This window comes from Microcebus murinus, chromosome 8 (genome assembly GCF_040939455.1).
Source record: "Microcebus murinus isolate Inina chromosome 8, M.murinus_Inina_mat1.0, whole genome shotgun sequence".
NCBI lineage: Eukaryota > Metazoa > Chordata > Mammalia > Primates > Cheirogaleidae > Microcebus > Microcebus murinus.
This window is the reverse complement of record NC_134111.1, coordinates 104,835,488-104,854,783: the sequence shown is the minus strand read 5'-3', so window position 1 is coordinate 104,854,783 and position 19,296 is coordinate 104,835,488. Positions and strand designations below refer to the sequence as shown.

Sequence of the window (19,296 nt, the reverse complement as noted above, 5' to 3'; positions counted from 1 at the left end):
TTGGTTCTGGTGCCGGCGCGGCCTCCTGTAACACGATCCCGGGTGAGGACATGGCCTGGCCAGGGGTCCGAGAGCTCTTAGGGCTGCGGCCTTCAGGTGGGGCCCCGTGTGTTTCTGGGGGACATTTCAAAACAGCTGCCACACAGAGGAGGGTGGAGCCAGCAAAGAATCCTGTAGATCAAGGGGCGCCCCTCCCTGCCAGTAGACTGGCCTCCGGGGCGAGGGGTGGACCCCAGGGTGGACGCACGCACGAGTGGCCACAGTGGCCACAGCCCGCGGGGCGCCTCCCCCATGCGCCTTCGGGCCTGGCTGAAATCTAATCCTCATTCTTGGGGCCTCCTGTCACGGCCTCTGCCGGCTTCCCAGCAGCCTGACGCAGTCAAGCTGTTCCCTCTCCTCTCTCTTCCTCCAAAGGAAGGGCCTTTGCCGATGAAGTCATGGGAATAAAAGCTCCTTTCGCCCCGAAAACAGTGGGAGCCTGAGGCCGGCTTGCTGTGTGGCCTCCAGACAGACTTGCAGACGGCCTTTGCTGTTTACCAGAGCCTTCTAGGCCCACAGAGTCATCCCATTCTCAAATCATGTGATTACCCCCACTGTACAGATGAGCAAACTGAGGCCCGGATCTTGGGGATTGGCCCAAGGTCATTGTGGAGCCAGCAAACACAACCATGTCCGGGTCTGGCCCGCACAACCGGAGGTCAGAGCTCTGAGGAACCCACAGATTCAGTTCAGCTCAGAGGACGTGTCTCAGTTCCTGGGCAGGGTGGGAGGGGTCTCAGACCTAACGGGGGGGAGCGGGGCTCTTTCTCACTCCTATCCAGAGGGTCTCTCGGGGGATTTTCTGCTGATTGTCTCTGTGGTTCCAATATGTTAATTAAAAAGAAATTGTCTTTCACTCTCCTCTCAATTTAAAGCAAGAAGGTGGATACTGGTATTGTTCACTGTTTTGCTAAGAATCACATGTTGGTTTTTTGAGACAGAGTCTCACTCTGTTGCCCAGGCTAGAGTGAGTGCCGTGGCTTCAGCCTAGCTCACAGCAACCTCAAACTCCCGGGCTCAAGCGATCCTCCTGCCTCAGCCTCCCGAGTAGCTGCGACTGCAGGCATGCGCCACCATGCCTGGCTAATTTTTTCTATATATTTTTTTTAATTGGCCAATTAATTTCTTTCTATTTTTAGTAGAGATGGGGTCTCGCTCTTGCTCAGGTTGGTTTCGAACTCCTGACCTTGTGGGATCCACTTGCCTCGGCCTCCCCGAGTGCTGGGATAATAGGCAGGAGCCACCTTGCCTGTCCAGAATCACATTCTTAAATGTGACTGTGATCAAAATAGGCCCAGCCCCTGAACCTGCAAACCCTGGGCAGTCTGTTAGCTTTGAGGAAGTCACGGTGGCTCCTGGAGGTGTCCGTTCCAAACAGGAACTACTTCCCCTGTGAAGACTCTCATCACAGTCTACGATATTCTTCAATTCACCAGCTTCATGCTTGGCTACCTCGCTGTGAACTTGGTCCCGGGAGGCCGGGGGAGCCGGGGCACACACTCCGGCAGAAGCCACGCTGGAGGCTGAGCGGCCGGCACTGCCCTGGGCGGTGGGGATCAAGGATGAAGGACGCAGGGCCGGAGCAGACAGCCGTCCCTCGAATGGGGCTGCGCCCTCCCTCCCCATAGTCACTGGCAGATTCCAGGTCAGTGCACGTCTTCCCAGCTCGGTCAACTGGTTGACCACCAACTGCAGTAGTGGTCTGACCTGACTGCAGGGAACTGCCAGGTGACCCGGTCCCTTTAGTCGGAGCTATGTGAGGATGACGGCAGCCTGATTCCAGCAGTCACCGTCCCTGCCTGGAACAGGGAAGATGCATGATAATAATAAAGTGTCCCTTCTGGAAGATGCTGGAACACGCAAGCCCAGCGGAAGTGGCTGAAGCATCCGTTGGCCCCCGGCGGCCCTGGGAAGCAAAGAGGGCTGGGCCTGGCTCCCGAGGGCACCGAGTGCTCCCTGCAGGCTGGGGTCTCCGCGGGGCCTCGGCGTCCCCCGCATCCTCCGTGGGAGGGGCAACACGCACCCGCTCAGCGCACGTGAGCACGCCGGGCTGGGGGTGGGTCTCATCCCCCACGGCCCGTGGGCCTGAGAGTGTGGGGGCATTTGCACTTGTTCCTGGGCTAGCCGTTCCCTTTCCAGAAGCCCACGTTAGCCCCAAACCTGCTAAGGGGTGCTTGCCATCCTGGGGACTTTGACGATGGAAGAGGACACCTCGGCTGCCCTGAGACGTTCCTTGGTGGGTGAGCATGTTACTGCCCTTCCCCGTGGGAAGCCCCGAGTGTTTGATTTGTGCACCGGAGCCTTCCACCTGTGTCCTGTGCTTGGCCGCCTTCCCTGCCTGCCGTCTGCCCCACTTGGGCCTGTCGCTGCCTCCTGGATTCTGGTGGGCTTGGCCAGCAGGGGCGCTAGCGGGAGGCGGGGGGCAGGAAGGAGAGTGAGGGGGGTCCCGTTCTGGCCCTTCCTCCCAGCGGGGTCCCAGGTGGCAGAGGCAGCATCCCACACCCAAGGCACTGGCTCTTGCCAGCCCTCTGTGCGGGGCTCTGGAGCCCGGAGCCTGCCTCTGGCCCTTCCCATGCCGGAGACAGAGGGGTGCGACGGGTCCCCACTCCCGCTGCTGTGGGGACCCCCTGCTCCTGCCCACGCTTGGCGACGGCCCTTTACCTTAATTGTTCTCAGTTACCCAACTGCCACTTTCTCCAGGGCCCCTGAACAGGGCAGCTCTGTGGTCAGCCAGGTGAGGCTTGGTGCCCCAGAGCCTGAGAGTGGCAGGTGTCCTGCCCCCGCCCCGCCCCGCCAGGGTCCTTGCCCCCCACCTCCCAGGCGTTCGGGAGCAGAGGGCAGCCTGACTCTCGCATGCCACCCTTTCGGCCGCCCGTTTGTGATCAAAATAAGCCTGTTTTGACATTTTGAGTCTTTGTTTTTATTTTTATTTATTTTAAAATATTTTTGCAAAAATGGTTTATATCAAGTCTTCATTTTTAAACAGCCCTTTGGCCTCCTTCGATAACTGTCCAGAAAACATTCTGGGAGATTTCCATGTGGAAACAGTCGAAGATCCCAGGAACCCTCACCTTGCTTCCCCAACCCGCAGGGTGGGCCCTGGCTCCTTCGGGGCCCCTCCCTGGGCCCTGGGAGTCACTCGACTGTCCCACAGGAAGGGTTCTGAGAAGGCAGGTCTGGGCGCAAAGCGGGTCAGGGCTACAGAAGCGGGAGGGACCGGGGACACCTGTCCTCAGAGCCCAGGGACGCCCGGGGAGGGTGGCCCCGGAGAGGAGCCCGGATCCGCAGGGGGACGGGAGCTGCCCACGGCCTCCGAGGGTCGGTGCCGGGCTGGCGCTGGGCTGGACCCGACTCCTGACTGGTGGCCCTGTGGCAACAGAGACACGGCACTCAGCACCCACAGACGGTCCTTGGTTTCAAAGGTGGGTCCTCGTCACGGTGAGAGAGACAGCGCCCGGAGCCCACCAGCCAGCCCTGGAGCAGAGGCTGCCGCTGCGGTGGCACTGAGGTGGCCCGGTGCTGACCCTGCCCCAGGGCCCTTCCGTCTCCACAGCTTCCTGGGCCACTCCGGGGTCAACCTGCATGTGTGCCACTGCTCCGGAAGCCTCCGGCCAGGCCCAGAGGCAGGAGCAGCTGAGGCTGGGAGAGCTCCAGCTGCTGCCCCGCTGTCCCAGGTCCTCGGTGCCTTTCTCTGCGGTCCTGGCAGCCCGAGTGCGGCAGAGCTTCTAGTCCCCATTATGCAGGTGCCCAGCGCCCCGGCCTCGTGGCTGCTCAGCTCAGAGCTCGGTCTGACAGCTCCAGAGACCAAGGCCATGTGCCTGGGCTGTGCCAACTGCCCACCCGGTGGCCCGAGCCCGGCCTGAGCCCTGGAGGGGACGGCAGCTCCGTGTGAACGGACAGGCAGAAGAAAAGTTGGCCGTTCCAGGGGGTGACGGGGAGCTGCCACGGGACCCGTCCCCCGGGAGCGCCCGGCTTAGTGCTCCTGGGCGGGGTGGAAGGGCTGGGTCCACTTGGAGACGTCCAGGAAGACGGCGGAAGCGCCGTGGTAGAGCCAGAGGCGAGGCAGGGCGCCGTGGCGCGTCCAGGTGTCCCGCACGGCGTCGTAGGCCTCCATCTCCACGTGGTAGTCGCCGTCCATGCCCTGCCAGCGGCCGCCAGTCACGTACAGCGCGTCCCCCAGAGGCACCAGCGCGCCGTTCTCATGCAGGCTGTGCAGGGACTGCACCTGTGGACGGCCAGCGGTCAGTGCCACGGGGTGGCCAGAAGGCAGGGGTGGGGGGCGCCCTTGGTGGGGGGGACAGGCAGAGAGGACGGCCAACGCCCGGCCCTGTGCTACCTGGGACACCAGCGCACTGACCGCGGAGCTCACCCTGGCCCGCGGCTTCCTCCCACGGCCCCTCTCCAGCCCGTCCCAGCGATGCTGTTTCAGCCCCCGAGCGAGAGGGGCCCGAGGCCTGACCTGGAGCCGCCTCCCAGCGTCATGGCAGCTCTTGGGGGAGACAGGTGCGGCTCGGCCCGACAGACACCGGGGGCCAAGCCCACCCTCGCCCGGCCCATGGCCTTGGAAGGGCCCTGGAGAGGGGCTGCGGGGTCAGGGCCAGCAGGTTTCCAGGGCTGGAGAGAGACCTGGGGACTTTGGGAAGAGCCTGGGGGGATGGGGGCCTGCATGGCCTCCAGGGGAAGACAGTAAGGGCCGGGCTGTGGCCCAGCTGGGAGGGCCCCCGAGGAGCTGGCCTGGCGGGGCCACGCTGCACCTGTCTCGCCGCGGTAATGGGGCCTCGGCTCAGCTGAGTGCTGACGCCAGGGGACAGCTGTGGGCCCTGCTGCCACCCGGTCGGCCGGCACAGCCTGCCAGGGTGCTGCAGGAAGGGTGCCACCTCTCAGCTCCGGGGACTGCGGATCTCGAGGCAGGTGCAGGCCCCGGGCACCCGGCTGGGAGCCGGGCCCCGTCTCCCTCCCGGGAGGGGCACGGGCTGGGGCAGCGGGAGCCCAGACGCTGGCTGCCCCTGCCTCGCCGGCTCAGGACCCCCGTGTGCCCGCCCCGGGCCGGAGGACGGTGGCCTCCTCCTCGAGCCCTGAAGCACCTGCTGAGCCTGGATTTGCTCCCTGGGAAGGACAGAGGATGGGTGTGCAGGGGACAGGGCACGGGTGGTGCCCAGCGGCCCGTGGGCCTCCTCCTCCCACCGCCATCATCTCCGCCACTCTCAGGGGGCGGGCCAGGGCACTGCGTCACCCGTGTTCTGGGGAGAAGGCCAGGGCGGCCTTCCCTGCGGGCCCTGCGGGCCCTGTGGGCTCTGGGTGTTCCCGCCTGCTCTCTGCCCTGCGGGCCCCGGGGCGCTGGGAGGCGGGGGAGGGGCCCACCTTCTGCCACAGGTTGGCCCCGGGGTCGTACACGTAGACCTTCTTGGTGTTGTCGCCGATGAGGTAGAGCGCCCCGTGCAGCGCGGCGCAGCGCGGCGAGGACAGGTACTTGGGCAGGAAGGGCGAGGCGATCACGCTCCACGCGTCTGGGGGGACACGGGCCCACCTTCACCAGGGGCCCCAGGGTGTGCTCGCCCGTTGAGGGACCCAGGGCACCCAGGTGCCCCTCTGAGCCTCAGTGAACTGGTCTGTAAAATGGGAGTGAGCCCTCGGGGCTGGGGCTGAGTGCCCCCCCCCCCCGCCCCCCAGCCCCCTCCTGGCCTCTCTCTGCTTCTGGGGGAGGAGGGACAGCCCCTCCCCCACGGCTGCACCACAGGGAGGGGCCTGCGGAGGGGCGGGGTCCCTCGGGAATCTCGCCCTCTGAAGGGGGTTTTGGCCTGGTCGCCCCCCCACTCCCCAAGGGGACAGTCTGGAGCGTCTGGGCCTCCTCCCTCCCCACCCCCACCCCAGGTCTGACAACCAGGGGGCCCCTTGGGCCCCACGCAGACCCCAGGCCTGGTCAGTCTCTCGTGGGGTCCCCAAGCCCCACTGTAGAACGGGCCCTGCCAGCGTCTCCGCCGGCCAGGGTGTGGAACAGGTCGGGGACCAGGGCTGGGGCCGCTGAGCGCGGAGAGGCACGGAGTCCAGAGGCCGAGCTCAGCCACCGGCCTTGGCGGTCGAGGCCACTGCTCCTGGCCCACGAGGCCACTCCGGTGGACGAAGCAGCCGGGCCCTGGGCCTCCTGGTCACTGGGCCCCTGGGCGACTGCACCCCAGCGGGCCCCCAGGCTGTGGCACAGGGGCCGGGCGGGGCGGATGGGCAGCCTGCCGCTAGGCTGGACCGTAGCCTTTGCGGGGCCCGTGCTCACCTGTCCTTTGCCCCCTGCCCCCCTCGAGGTGGCCGGCTCACCTACGACCGGGCTGTAGCACTGCAGGGCCAGGGCGTTGTACTTGCAGGCGCTGGAGCCCACCAGGTAGAGCCGGCCCCGGCAGCCCGCCGCCGAGAAGTTGCTCACGTACTTGAGGGCGGGGCTGACCGGCGTCCAGCTGTCCGTGCAGGGGTCGTAGCTCTCGACCTCCACCACGTCCAGAGTGGTGCCTGCGCGGGGCGGGGATGGGGGGGGTTCCTGGAAACTCGGGGTCCAGGGCTTCGCAAGGCAGCAGGGACCCCGGGCAAGCGCAGGGGGGCACGGCCTCGGGAGTCGTCCCCATTTCACAGACAGGGACACTGAGGTCTAGGGGGCAAGGGAACCTGCCCAGGACCACCGCCAAGCAGAGGTGGGGGATGGGCGCGTGGACCCGGGACGCCCACTGCGGAGGGAGAGACGGGCCTGGCATCGGGAAGGTGCGGCCCAGGCCCCTCACAGGCTGGGGTCCCCTCCCGCGAGTTTTGAACTGGAATGGGGGTGTCAGTCCTGGGAGGGGCGGGTGGCACGATGTCAGCCCCTGGAGCTGTAGGCAGTCCCCGAAAGAGTCTGGATGGGATAGTGACGGGGCCGTCACGGGGAGGGAGGTGACACCCTGCTCTCCGGGCCCCCGGCCTTGGCCTCTGTGACAACCTGGGGACCTCAGAATGGCCTGGGCCGGGAACTGCGTGTGCTTTCTGCTCTCTGGTGGGGGACAGGGCAGCCACTGAGAGGACAGGGCCTCAGGGACTGCTGGGCATGAGGAGCGGCCTCTGGGCCATCTGTCAGTGACAGAGCTTTGGGGCCACATGCATCTCATTTTCAATATTGCTCTCATCGGTGAGGTCCCTGGGCGACTCCTTGCTGCGGTTCTGGGGTGCCAGGGGACAGGGCAGCCCCACGCTCAGGCTGGGGGTGGCAGGGACACAGCAGCAGCAAAGGGGCGACCGTGGGCCCCTCGTCACAGCAGCCGGCGGTGAGCCGGAGCGCAGGGCTGAGCCCGGGTGCTGGGACAGGGTCCCCGCCCCCACAGCTCCCACCAGGGCTCCTCCTGTGTCTCTGTCCCCAGGGTGCATCAGGAGAGCTGGCCTGGAGGACGCCCAGGCTGTGGGTCCTGATGCCGCCCGGCCGGGAGCCCTGGGGGCTTGCTCACCCTCCCCAGACGGGGAGCTCCAGAGCCACGCCCCTGTGGCCCCTCCCCCCGTGCCCCCCCACCGGTAGGCGTGGGGAGGGCCTCTCACCGCCAATGGCATAGATCTCCCCGTTGAGCGCGGCGCTGGCGTGGTTGGTGCGCGCCTTCAGCATGGGCGCCACGGGCCTCCAGGCGGCCTCCTTCAGCGGGAAGCACCAGGCCTGGGTGGTCGACCAGGTGTCCGTCTTGGTGCCGCGGGAGCCGCCTGCCAGAAGAGGCCGTGTCCGCGCGGCGCCGGCACGCTCGGTCTCCAGGCCGGTGGGCCGGGTGCCAGCGCCGGGCCCCTCCCTCCCATGCCCGGCAGTGAGCACGAACCCGTGAGCCAGGGTGGGACCCCTGTGGGTGGCACAGTCTGGCTGTGTGACCTTGGGCAGGTCCCCTCCCCCACAAACAAGGGGGACAAGGTCGGCGGTTTCAGACCCCCATCAGGGAAGCTCTCCCCCAGCCAAATCTCGGACACAGAAGCGCAGAGCGACCCCCAGCACAGTCCCTCTGGGGGCCCTGGGTCCACGCCGGGCAGTGGCCACGGAACGGCTTCCAGCACACGTGGACCCGTGGCTTTTACATTTCCTCGTCGCCTGCATGGAAAGGTCTGGAAGAGCCTTGACCAAGGCGTCAGGGATCCCGCCGAGTGGGGACTGGCCGCGCTTGGGCTGCACTGGGCCGGGTGCCTGCGGGCACGGCGTCTCGGGAAGGGCCCGCCCTGCCCACCTGTGACGTAGATGTCGTTGTTCAGGGCCGCCAGGGAGAAGCCCCACTTGTGGTAGTCGGGGAAGTCCGGGAGCGCCATCCATTTCTCTGGCAGGAGAGGCAGAGGGGTCAGGGGCCCGGCTCCCTGCTGGGGCCCGCCCGCCTGGCCTCCCCGGGTGCCTCCTCCGCGCACTTGGTGCAGAACGGCCCCCTCGCTGGCGGAAAGGCGGGGGCAGGGCCCGGGGGCTGCAGAGGTGGGGGGATACCTGGTGGGCGGGGCCCGAGCAGGCCCTGGGGGCTTGGTCCCCCTGTGGGCCCCACCGCCCACACCACCCCTCAGAGCCTGGCACCCGGACCTGTACCCAGGGTGCCTTGGGGGCTGGGGTCTCACCTGACCTTGCAGTTGGCCCCTGACCCCAAATGGACCTTCAGCCCCTGGGTCTGGCCCCCCCATCAGACGGGGCACAGGTTAAGTGGCCTGGTCTGCAGGTGTCACTAGTGGGCTATAACACAAACATCACTCCTTCACTCATTCCTCATGCATTCATTCACTCGTTCATCCTGAGCTGCCCGTGGCAGCCAGGCAGGCGTGGGGATCAGACACAGGCCTTGTGGCAGGCACCGAGGGGTCCACATCCGGGCTCTTGTGCACCAGCTGTGTGGCCTTGGACAAGCCCCAGCCTCAGTTTCCTCATCTGTGCAATGGGGGTAATTCTGGGCAGGTGTGGGGACTTCCCGAGGTAACACGTGTCTGGCACACAGTCCCTGCTCCTCGGGGGCGGCTGTTAGGGTTAGTGTCCCTGCTCTCGTGAGGGGCGGGGTCACACCTGCCTCATGGAGCTACGTGGGGTAAACTGAGGCAAGGCATGAGAAAATGCTTTGGAAAAGTCAAAACGAGACAATAAATGTTAAAAAGTCCTAGACGTGGACACATTTGGGGTGTTTGAGGGAGAGACCCAGGACTTGGGGGTGTCCCCTGGGAGGACAGTTTGCCACAGTTTTGGGGACATGTGGAGTGCCGGGCCTCCCTGGGAGCAGCGCCTGGCACTGTGGTCAGGGACTCAGTGTCCCCTGACTCATGGCTCTGTCACCCCGGGGTGGGGACCGCCCACAGCCTGGCAACCCCTTCCTGCCAGAGTCCCCCACCCTGCGCCCCCCCCAGCCAGGTCTGAGGGACAGCTGCTCCTTCCTGACGTCAGCCCCTGACTGGGACAGCCGGCCCGGCTTTCTGGAGCCCGCCAGCCGCTGACGCCATGGAGACGGCTGGCGGCCTGCCGGTGCCCCAGGGCGCCAGCTGACCCTTCCTGAAGTAGGCGGCCCTCCCGGAGGCCCCGCTCCTCCCTCCGTCCCTCGGCGGCCACGGCCTCCGCGATGGGAGGGCCTCCTCACGGCACGGCCTTGCGAGGAGGGGCCTGAGCCCCTTGCACAGATGAGGAAACTGAGCCTCTGAGAGGGGAAGTGACTGCTCAAGGGCTGGAACAGGAACCCCGTTTGTCCTGACCCGCAACCTGAGCTCTCCCCCGGGGCTGCCGCGCCCCCTCTGCCCCCCACCCTCCCCTGCAGGCCTTGGTTCCCCTTCACGTGTGCAGGGCGGTGTAGTCTGGGCAGCAGCGCCCTACAGCAGCCTGGGACCTGGAAAGACCTCAGTGGGGGAGAGGGGACTGCAGTGTCCCCAGCACGGTCCCCGCCCGCCGCAGTGGCCCCCACGCCTCTCTGCAGCCCCCCAGCGAGCCCCGCCAATCCCGGATGGACAGGGGACCTGGGCCGCTCCCCCGCGCTCCCTCACTCGAGCCGCCTGCGACAGGCGCAGCGGCTCAGGGTACTGGGCGCGGGCAGGGTACTCACTGGCCTTGGTGTTGTAGAAGGCGAAGTTCCCGGGGCGGGCGCTGGGCTCCTCGCCCCCCTCGTCCTCCTCCAGCGCCCGCCCGCCCACCACCACCAGGACCTCCTCCAGCTTCTGCGGGAGGGCTGGCCGCACCTGCGGGCCCGGGCGGGGTCAGGGCAGCCGGGCGGGGCTCCCTGCGCCCGAGTCCCACGAGCGTCCCTCTGTGCTGGTGCCCACGAGTGGGCTGGCAGGGCTGCAGCATGTGTGAGCGCGTGCAGGTGTGTGCGTACACCTGTGCCTGCGCACTGCTTGGTGGCTGGCCACCAGCGCCCCAAAAAGCCCCCCCTGCCCCTGGCCCCCCTGCAGCAGCCGAGCCAGGACGGCCTGGCCTGGCGGGAACACGGGAATGCTGCACGTGGGATGGTCAGTGAGTCGCCACTGCCCAGCGTCCCAGGACCCTGGGGTCCCCGCCGCCACCCTGGCCCCTCCTATGGGATGCCCGGGCCTCTCAATTACAAGATGACCCCCGCCAGCGCCCGCGGGAGGCCGGGCCCGTCGTGACTGCCGGGGCGAGGCCTGGATTCTGCCCACCCCGCACTCCACCCCCACCCTGAGTCACGTCTTCGTCCCCAGACCTGGCTCCAAAGGAGCCCCTGGAGCGAGGCCTCCGAGCAGGTGCCGGCAGCCGGCCATCGCGACAGCTCCTTGTCTTCGCAACACCGGGCCTGTCGCTCCCCACGACCCGCCTGCCCGCCAGGCCTGCCAGCTGCACAGCAGGACGTGCACCCCAAATGCCTACATGGCTTCCTCAGGGGCAGGTGGCGGCGGGCTGCCATGCCTGTCTGTGCCTCCTTGCTTCCCCCGAGCTCCTACCCCTCCTCTGGGCCCAGCTCAGATGCTGCCTCCTCCAGAGAGTCCTCCCCCACTGCCCGCCCCTCCGAGGATGCCCCCAGCACCTGCGCAGGTGCCGCCCAGCCCGGCCCCTCCACACGGCCTTAGGTCTGTTTCTCGTTTGTCCTCGCGGGGCTGCGGGCTTTTCCAGGACAGGGTTCGGATCTTACCAGTTCTGGGTTCCCCTCCCCTCACACCCAGGTGTGGCACACACAGGGCGCTCTGCACTCGTGGGGTGAATGGCGACACCCTCACCGGGAGCGTCACAAGGTTAGGGGACCTTGGGACTCCCGCCCTTACCCTCCCTCCCAAGGCAGGCGGGGTCTGTGGGCCCTTCCGCCTGCTCCCCAGGGATGGGAGCCCCCGGCCCCTCACTCACCGCACCGTGGCTCTGGGCCAGGGCCGCCCGGCAGGCCTGCGACTCCTGGATCAGCGGCTCTGTGGCCAGCAGCTCCTGCACGCAGGGCCCGGGCACGGCGTCCAGGCGCACCAGGCCCAGCAGCTCGGGCAGGTGGGTGGCCCGGGCCGGCGGGTCATGGCGCACCCAGCGCAGCAGGGCCTCGAGCCGGCTCTGCTCCGGCTGCACCTGCAGCAGGTCGCTGGCCAGACAGGTGGCCAGCCGGTCTCGGGGCAGCTGCAGGAACTCGTCCTCACGTGCCACGGCCTCGAAGTTCCCCCGCAGGAAGGCCCAGGCCTTGGCAGCCACGCCCGGCAGGCCCTGCTGCTCCCCGAACTCGCAGATGCCCAGGCAGTTGGCGGCGTCCAGCTGCTGCTGCAGGTAACGGCCGCAGACCTTCTGCACGGCGGGGAAGTGGAGGCGCGCGGCCGTGCGCGTCAGTGCCTCCACGTTGCTCTGGGTGACGGTCAGCCGGCCCGTGTACACGAAGTCCACCAGCTGCCCCACCACGGCCGGCTCCACGTCCCGCAGCTCCACGCGCGCGGAGAAGCTCTCGGCAAAGCTGCCCGTGAACATGGCGTGGAAGTAGGGGCTGCTCAGGGCCAGGAGGCCGCGGTGGCAGGGCAGCTCCCGGCCGCCCACCAGCAGCGTGACGTCGGCCAGCTTGCGCTGCGAGCGCAGCCTCTGCAGGCCGTCCAGCATGTCCTGGGCGTGCGAGGGCAGGTGGAAGTCCAGGTCGTCCACGTGGCGCACCATGGTGCCCGTGCCTCGAGGGCGCCTGGCCCCCCACCCGCTCACGGGACAAGTGCCTGGAGCCACCCGAGCGCCTGGGGAGAGAAGAGAGCGGGCTGGGTGAGGGGCAGGGGCTCAGCCGCCCAGGCAGGACCGAGCCGGAGCCGTCCCACCACCTGCCGGTTGGCCCTCCCCTTCCCGGCGCAGGCGCGGCTGAGCACCGACAGCGCGATTCCCTTCCCCACCGTCTCCCTGGAGCCCGGCGCGGAGGTGCCGGTGTGCTTCCCGCGGGGGCCGAGACCCACCCACAGCCCGGCAATTAGGGCAGGACGGGGCGGCAACAGAGCCCAAGAGGCGGCCTCTGTCCTGGATCCAACACTGCTGGGGGACGTTGGGAGCGTTCGGGCGGCTTCCCGCCCGCCAGTGCTGTCTGTCTGCCGGGCCTGGCTCCAGGCGCCGCCCTCCGCACGGCAGCTCTTACTCCCACGGCGCCCCACGCGCCGGGCCGCGCCAAGCCTGGGTCTGGGTTAATCACGTAGCCTCACAACGGTCCCGGCAGGTGGGTGCAACCAATGCCCCCTTTACAGTTGGGGAAACTGAGGCACAGCGGGCTCATGTGTCACGTGCCCAAAATCGGACATGGGCTGGGAAGTGGTGGAGCTGGGCTGGACTCGGAGCCAGGCTCGGGGCCCAGGCTCGGGGCCCGCGTCACGCCTGGCTGGTGTAGGTGCTGAACACGGACAGCGGAAGGAGGCCTTCTGGAGGCTGATTTCGCGTCTCGGCGTCCGTGTCGTCCGAATCAGCAAACCCGCCTCTGGGATTACGTGAATATGCGCGTGTCTATTCGCGTACTTCTGGTTTTTCTCGGGAAGACCACCGAGCCACAGCAAGGTAAGGCCTGCACAAAGGCGCTGGTAGTCCGAGCCACTCCGGCCGCCAGGGCTGCGGAGCAGGGAGGCGGTTCTCCACCAGGGGGCGCCGCGCGGGGCCGCGTGGGCAACGGACGGACGCCCGAGAAGTCAGCGGGGTGAAAGGCACAGAGCTTGGGGGAGGCCGGGGAGCTGCAGACCTGGCTGAGCAGCCGGACGCAGGTGCAGGTGGGGGGCCGTCTCCCTCCCGCCCGAGGAGCCCGGTAGGGCCTCCCTGGACAGCCTCCCAACGCCCCAGCACCCCGGCCGACTCGCAGAGCCTGCGTGGCGAGGGGGCCGTCCCTGGGCCACTGCCACGGGCCTCGCATTCCGGCCATTGTTGTGCGCCCTTGGCCAGCTGCCCCGTGGTGGCGACCCGGCCGGCAGGCGCAGGCACCGTCCTGAGGGGTCCCAGGGGTGCCCCCTGCCACCTGCCGCCCTGCAGTCCCAGCAAGGGGCGGGGGGTGGGGTCCAGAGGGTCCTAAAGCCTCACCCCAGGGCCCGCCCAGGCCGGGAGCGAGGAAGCGAGCGCCCGAGGCCTGGCTCTGGCTGCCGACCGGCTGCTGTGGCCCTGGCTGCAGTCCGAGGGGCGCCCAGCCTCCCCGGCCCGGACACGGAGGGAGCCACCTCCGCTGAGCCCCAGGAGCCTGGCTGGCCGCTGCGGGTGGGGGTCTCCCGAGCTCTCTGCTGCGCCGCCCAGCCCCACCTCCCTCCAGCCGCACCCACTCCAGACCCCCGCCCTACCTCTCAGCCGCCCCGGACCACCGCTGAGTGCACGGCTGAGAGCAGGGCTGCCCGCCGCTTGAGGGGACTGGAGGCCTGCTGGGCGGGGCTCGGCTGGTGGCCACGTGGGGACAAGAGGGTATTTTTAGCCTCTGTGTGCATCAGGCGGTGAGGGATGGGCTGTGGGGCGGGAGGAGGTGCCAGTCTGCAGACGGCCCCACCCGATGGCCCAGGACAGACCCTAGGAAGGCTCAGGGGCTGGGACTCGCTTCAATCCTCCCCATGGCGTTGGGCTGAGCTTGGGTCGGGGTGCAGCTGCCCCCCCTCTGCTTCCTCATCTGCAAGATGGGGCAGTGGAGCCTGAGCGGGGACCCACAGGCCTCGGAGGCTCGGGGCCTGGACCCCGGCAGGTGACACTCTCACTGTTGGTCTTGGTACCTGTGTGGCCTCTAGTCCCTCTGTCAAGTGGGAATTGCGAACAGATGCAGGTTGGTCAGCAAAGCCTTTCAAGGCTCAGGGTCCATGGTGACCGTAGGGAAGACTTTGGTGGCCAGAGGGGGTGCCCAGAGATGTGAGCAGCCAAGCTCAGGAGCCCCCAAGCCAGGGCAGGGCCAGGAGATTCCCGGGCCCCTTCCTGAGCCCCACTGTGGCCTTGGCCTCAGAGCTTCCCCGGAGGGCTGAGAAACGAGGTCATCTAAAAATACAGCGGCTGTGGCCCCAGGCCTCCTGCTCTGTGCTCGGCTCCTGTTGGTCGCGGGGGAAGCCCTCACGTCCGGGTCTGGGCTGGGCTCTGGAGCCACAGGCCCTGGCTGGGGTCAGGCGGGTTGAGCTGGGCCCTGGGGTGCACAGGAGAGCAGCCCTCAGCCCCCGGCCTGCGGGGCCTCTACCTGTGGCCTCTCCTTCCTTTACCTCAGGCCACCCTAACAGGACTGTGTGCCGGGTCGGGGACAGTTGGGAGTGTTGAGTCTGCAGCGGCCTCTCAGTGCCCACCAGGGATGGGCTCGACAGCCTCTCAGACCCCAGGGCCCAGGTGGCCCCCAGGGGACAGAACCTCACTCCTGGCAGGGCTGGGTAATTTCTCCAGGGAGTTGAGGTGTCCTGGCGTCCAGGGCCCGGGACACACGGGACCTGCCTGGTGAGCAGAGCTGCTGGCCCTGCTCCTGCCGGGGAAAGCCCTGTGGGCTGGGAGCCACGGTCCCTGCTCCCCGACGCCTGCGGTCTACGGGGGGAGGGTCGGCACACAGCGGCTGCAATGGCTGCTGAGCGCGTTGCAGGTCTGCAAGGTGCTTCGCGGTCGGCGTCCATCCAGGTGCCCCGAGTCCACCCTTCCTTCCCCCTTGCCCCCCTGGCCCGGCCCCACCCCTGCTCCTCCCACGTGGTCCAGGACTTGCCCCCTGGCCTTGGGCATCAGCCTCCCGTGGGGCGGGGTCCCTCACGGATGTCCCCAGCTCTCACCGTGTCCAGGACTGCCGTGGGGCGGGCACAGCAGTGCTGAGTTGCCCTCTGTGCCCCGTTTGCAGGCAGAACGTGCCGGGTTCCCGCGCCCCCGCTCAGGCTGGAGGGAATGAGGACAGGGACGCTGGTGCCCAGCTGCTGTCACAGGGCGCTGGCTCTGCCTGGGCGCGGCACCGCCTGCCGGGCGTGGTGGCCTCACAGCAGGCGCCATGAGGATCAGAGACCCAGCACCTCGGATGACAGGTCAGTTTGGGAAACTCAACACCGGGGGCTTGCAACAGATCCGCGCCAACAGATTGCTGCCGAGCGGCGCAGCTTTTAAAAATACGCTGCGTGTTTCTTTTTAAGATGGTGAAAATAACACGTGTGCGCTTTGGAAAACAGAAAAATACAAAGCGGGAAACCCCACCAGTGAAAGACAGCTGCCGTGAACACACGGGCAGCCCTTCCCGCCGTGGACGAGCCGCAGCAGTGGGGCCACTGCGTCCGTGGGTGTGTGTCCTCTTCTGTCACTCGGGCACCGGCACTTCCGCCGTGACTGGTGTTCACAGCGTGGCTGCGCATCTTGTCCCGGCAGGGACTGCCTCCCCGCACGGGTGGGAAGTGGTGTCCAGGCACTCTGCTGACGGGCATTCGGGCCGTTTCCCATCGGGCCTGGGGTGACGACCACGGCGTCACGTCTGTGATCATTTCCCAGAGGAGACTCTGAGCGCGAAGCCTCCCATTTAAAGTGTGCGAGCATCTTTCAGACTCAGCGCACGAGCCAGAGGGACTCCGGCTTGCTGAGTGAGCGCACCTCCCACCACCCGAGGTGTGACCGCCCCTGCCGCTGGTCCCGGCACAGGACCTGCCCCGTCAGACTGCCCGCGTCCTCCCTGGGGCCCTGTCCTCCCTGGGGCCCCGTGTCCTCCCTGGGGCCCCGCGTCCTCCCTGGGGCCCCGCATCCTCCCCTGGGGCTCCCCGTCCTCCCTGGGGCTCCCCGTCCTCCCTGGGGCCCTGTCCTCCCTTGGGCCCCGCGTCCTCCCTGGGGCCCCGCGTCCTCCCTGGGGCCCCGCATCCTCCCCTGGGGCTCCCCGTCCTCCCTGGGGCTCCCCGTCCTCCCTGGGGCCCTGTCCTCCCTGGGGCCCCGCGTCCTCCCCTGGGACCCCCTGTCCTCCCCTGGGGCTCTCCGTCCTCCCTGGGGCTCCTCGTCCTCCCTGGGGCTTCCCGTCCTCCCCTGGGGCCCCGCGTCCTCCCTGGGGCCCTGCATCCTCCCCTGGGGCTCCCCGTCCTCCCTGGGGCTCCCCGTCCTCCCTGGGGCCCTGTCCTCCCTTGGGGCCCCGTGTCCTCCCTGGGGCTTCCCGTCCTCCCCTGGAGCCCCTCGTCCTCCTCTGGGGTCCCCCGTCCTCCCCTGGGGTCCCCCGTCCTCCCCTGGGGCCTGCGTCCTCCCCTGGGACCCCTTGTCCTCCCCTGGGACCCCCTGTCCTCCCCTGGGGCTCCCCGTCCTCCCTGGGGCTCCCCGTCCTCCCTGGGGCCCTGTCCTCCCCTGGGGCCCCGTGTCCTCCCTGGGGCTTCCCGTCCTCCCCTGGGGCCCGCGTCCTCCCCTGGGACCCCCTGTCCTCCCCTGGGACCCCCTGTCCTCCCCTGGGGCCCCGCGTCCTCCCCTGGGGCCCCGCGTCCTCCCCTGGGGTCCCCCATCCTCCCCTGGGGTCCCCCATCCTCCCCTGGGGTCCCCCGTCCTCCCCTGGGGCCCCGCGTCCTCCCCTGGGGTCCCCCGTCCTCCCCTGGGGCCCGCATCCTCCCCTGGGGCCCCGCGTCCTCCCCTGGGACCCCCTGTCCTCCCCTGGGACCCCCTGTCCTCCCCTGGGGCCCCGTGTCCTCCCCTGGGGTCCCCTGTCCTCCCCTGGGGCCCGCGTCCTCCCCTGGGGTCCCCCGTCCTCCCCTGGGGCCCCGCGTCCTCCCCTGGGGTCCCCCGTCCTCCCCTGGGGCCCCGCGTCCTCCCCTGGGGTCCCCCGTCCTCCCCTGGGGCCCCGCGTCCTCCCCTGGGGTCCCCCGTCCTCCCCTGGGGTCCCCCTTCCTCCCCTGGGACCCCCGTCCTCCCCTGGGGTCCCCCGTCCCCCCCTGGGATCCCCCGTCCTCCCCTGGGGTTCCCCGTCCTCCCCTGGGGCCCCGCGTCCTCCCCTGGGGTCCCGCGTCCTCCCCTGGGGTCCCCCGTCCTCCCCTGGGGCCCGCATCCTCCCCTGGGACCCCGCGTCCTCCCCTGGGACCCCCTGTCCTCCCCTGGGGCCCCGCGTCCTCCCCTGGGGTCCCCCGTCCTCCTCTGGGGCCCCGCGTCCTCCCCTGGGGTCCCCTGTCCTCCCCTGGGGCCCCGCGTCCTCCCTTGGGGTCCCCCGTCCTCCCCTGGGGTCCCCCTTCCTCCCCTGGGACCCCCATCCTCCCCTGAAGCCCTCCGTCCTCCCTGGGGCCCCGCGTCCTCCCCTGGGACTCTCCATCCTCCCTGGGGCCCCCTGTCCTCCCCTGGGACTCTCCATCCTCCCTGGGGCCCCCCATCCTCCCCTGGGACTCTGCATCCTTCCTGGGGCCCCCCGTCCTCCCCTGGGACTCTGCATCTTTCCTGGGGTCCCCCGTCCTCCCATGGGACTCTGCATCCTCCCTGGGGCCCCTCGTCCTCCCCTGGGACTCTGCATCTTTCCTGGGGTCCCCCGTCCTCCCCTGAAACTCTCCATCCTCCCTGGGGCCCCGTGTCCTCCCCTGGGACTCTGCATCCTCCCTGGGGCCCCTCGTCCTCCCCTGGGACTCTGCATCCTTCCTGGGGCCCCGTGTCCTCCCCTGGGACTCTGCATCCTTCCTGGGGCCCCGTGTCCTCCCCTGGGGCTCCGCGTCCTCCCTGGGGCCCCCGTCCTCCCCTGGGACTCTGCATCCTCCCTGGGGCCCCTCGTCCTCCCCTGGGACTCTGCATCCTTCCTGGGGCCCCGTGTCCTCCCCTGAAACTCTCCATCCTCCCTGGGGCCCCGTGTCCTCCCCTGCACACAGCAGCTCTTACTGCAGCTGGGAGTTACTTGGGGCACGGGGGCCCGTAAGGCCATCCTCTTTCCTTTTGGAAGAGCTTGCCCAGGCTGCCCGCTCCGTCACCGACACCCCTCCCGGGGACCTGCCGCCGCAGCGTCCTCTGGGCAGCGTTGTGCACGCAGAGCTGGCCTCGCTGTGCTCGCCTGAGCCACCCCTCGGGTTGGGACGCTGCGTCGGATGGCCCGCTGCTCTGCGATTCTGCCTCGCGTCTGAGCCGTGAGCCCCTGTTCCTCACGCTTCTGTCTGCACTTGTCTACTGTACCTATCGCCGCGTAACAAATCGCCCCGCGTCTACTGTCTAGAACACCCACGTCCACGACCTCGCGGTTTCGCGCGGTGGGGCGCGTGTGAGGGGCGGTTCCTCCTCAGGATGTCCCCGGGGCTGCGCGAGCGGTCGCCCCAGGTGCGGTCGCCCGGAGGGTGGCCTGGGCCGGGCCGCCGTGGGGCCCTGGGTAAGGCTGTAAGTCTGCCCCGGCTGTGAGCGACGGGGAGGGTGACAGAGATGGAGCCACAGCGTCTGTTACAGCCGTGTGACACCCGTGGCTTCTGCCGTGCTCCGTGGTACTGCGTGTGTGTGCGTGTGCGTTTCGGGGTGTGTGCCACGTCTGCCAGGAGGCAGGGTCACTGGTGTCCTCCTTGCAGCCTGGCCGCTGCAGTGGGCTTTGTCCGTTGTTTCTTTCGAATGAACTTTAGAGACAACCACCACCACACCAAAGAGCTGGGTTTCGCGTCACCCTGCACGCTGACGTGCAGGGAACTCACACCTTCACGTGCTTATTCCAGTCGCGAGGACGGAGGTAGGGACAGAGGTCCTTTGCTGTCCTTGCTGCAGTGTCCTACAGTGTCCTGCTCCTCTGCGTCCTCCTCCTGCACACCAGGCTGGGGAGATGGGCTCGTGCGGTTTGGGTCACCGGGAAGCCCCTGGGTTTCGCACCTGTGTTCCGGGTCTGGCCGCCTCGCCGACGTCTGCAGCCCCCCGGGGTGCACAGACAGGGGCTCGGGGGGCCTCTGCGTTTCTTGCCAACTGGACAACAGCTTTCTAGGCACCAACTAGGCCTTGCTGCTGCGAGTGTGCCTGCCAGGGCCAGCCCC

The 19,296-nt window shown here is 68.4% G+C and overlaps 1 protein-coding gene across 1 annotated transcript; it reads right to left on the bottom strand.

Annotated features, from left to right (window-relative positions):
- Window positions 1-2,952: 2,952 nt before the first annotated feature.
- On the bottom strand, window positions 2,953-12,270 carry KLHL30 (kelch like family member 30). The gene is made up of 7 exons (XM_012755734.3): window positions 11,321-12,270; window positions 10,071-10,203; window positions 8,247-8,333; window positions 7,585-7,740; window positions 6,349-6,537; window positions 5,401-5,546; window positions 2,953-4,264 (listed from the first exon to the last, which is right to left on the bottom strand). The coding sequence occupies exons 1-7, from the start codon at window positions 12,092-12,094 to the stop codon at window positions 4,013-4,015; spliced, it is 1,737 nt and encodes a 578-aa protein (XP_012611188.2). The 5' UTR covers window positions 12,095-12,270; the 3' UTR covers window positions 2,953-4,012.
- Window positions 12,271-19,296: the final 7,026 nt, after the last annotated feature.

Excerpts from the sequence above, each read along its gene's own strand:
- KLHL30 (XM_012755734.3), bottom strand. The coding sequence starts at position 12,094 with ATGGTGCGCCACGTGGACGACCTGGACTTCCACCTGCCCTCGCACGCC. Across the intron at positions 8,334-10,070 it reads CTTCTACAACACCAAGGCCA|AGAAATGGATGGCGCTCCCG; the intron begins GTGAGTACCCTG and ends CTCTCCTGCCAG. Across the intron at positions 6,538-7,584 it reads GGAGATCTATGCCATTGGCG|GCACCACTCTGGACGTGGTG; the intron begins GTGAGAGGCCCT and ends CGCCCCGCGCAG.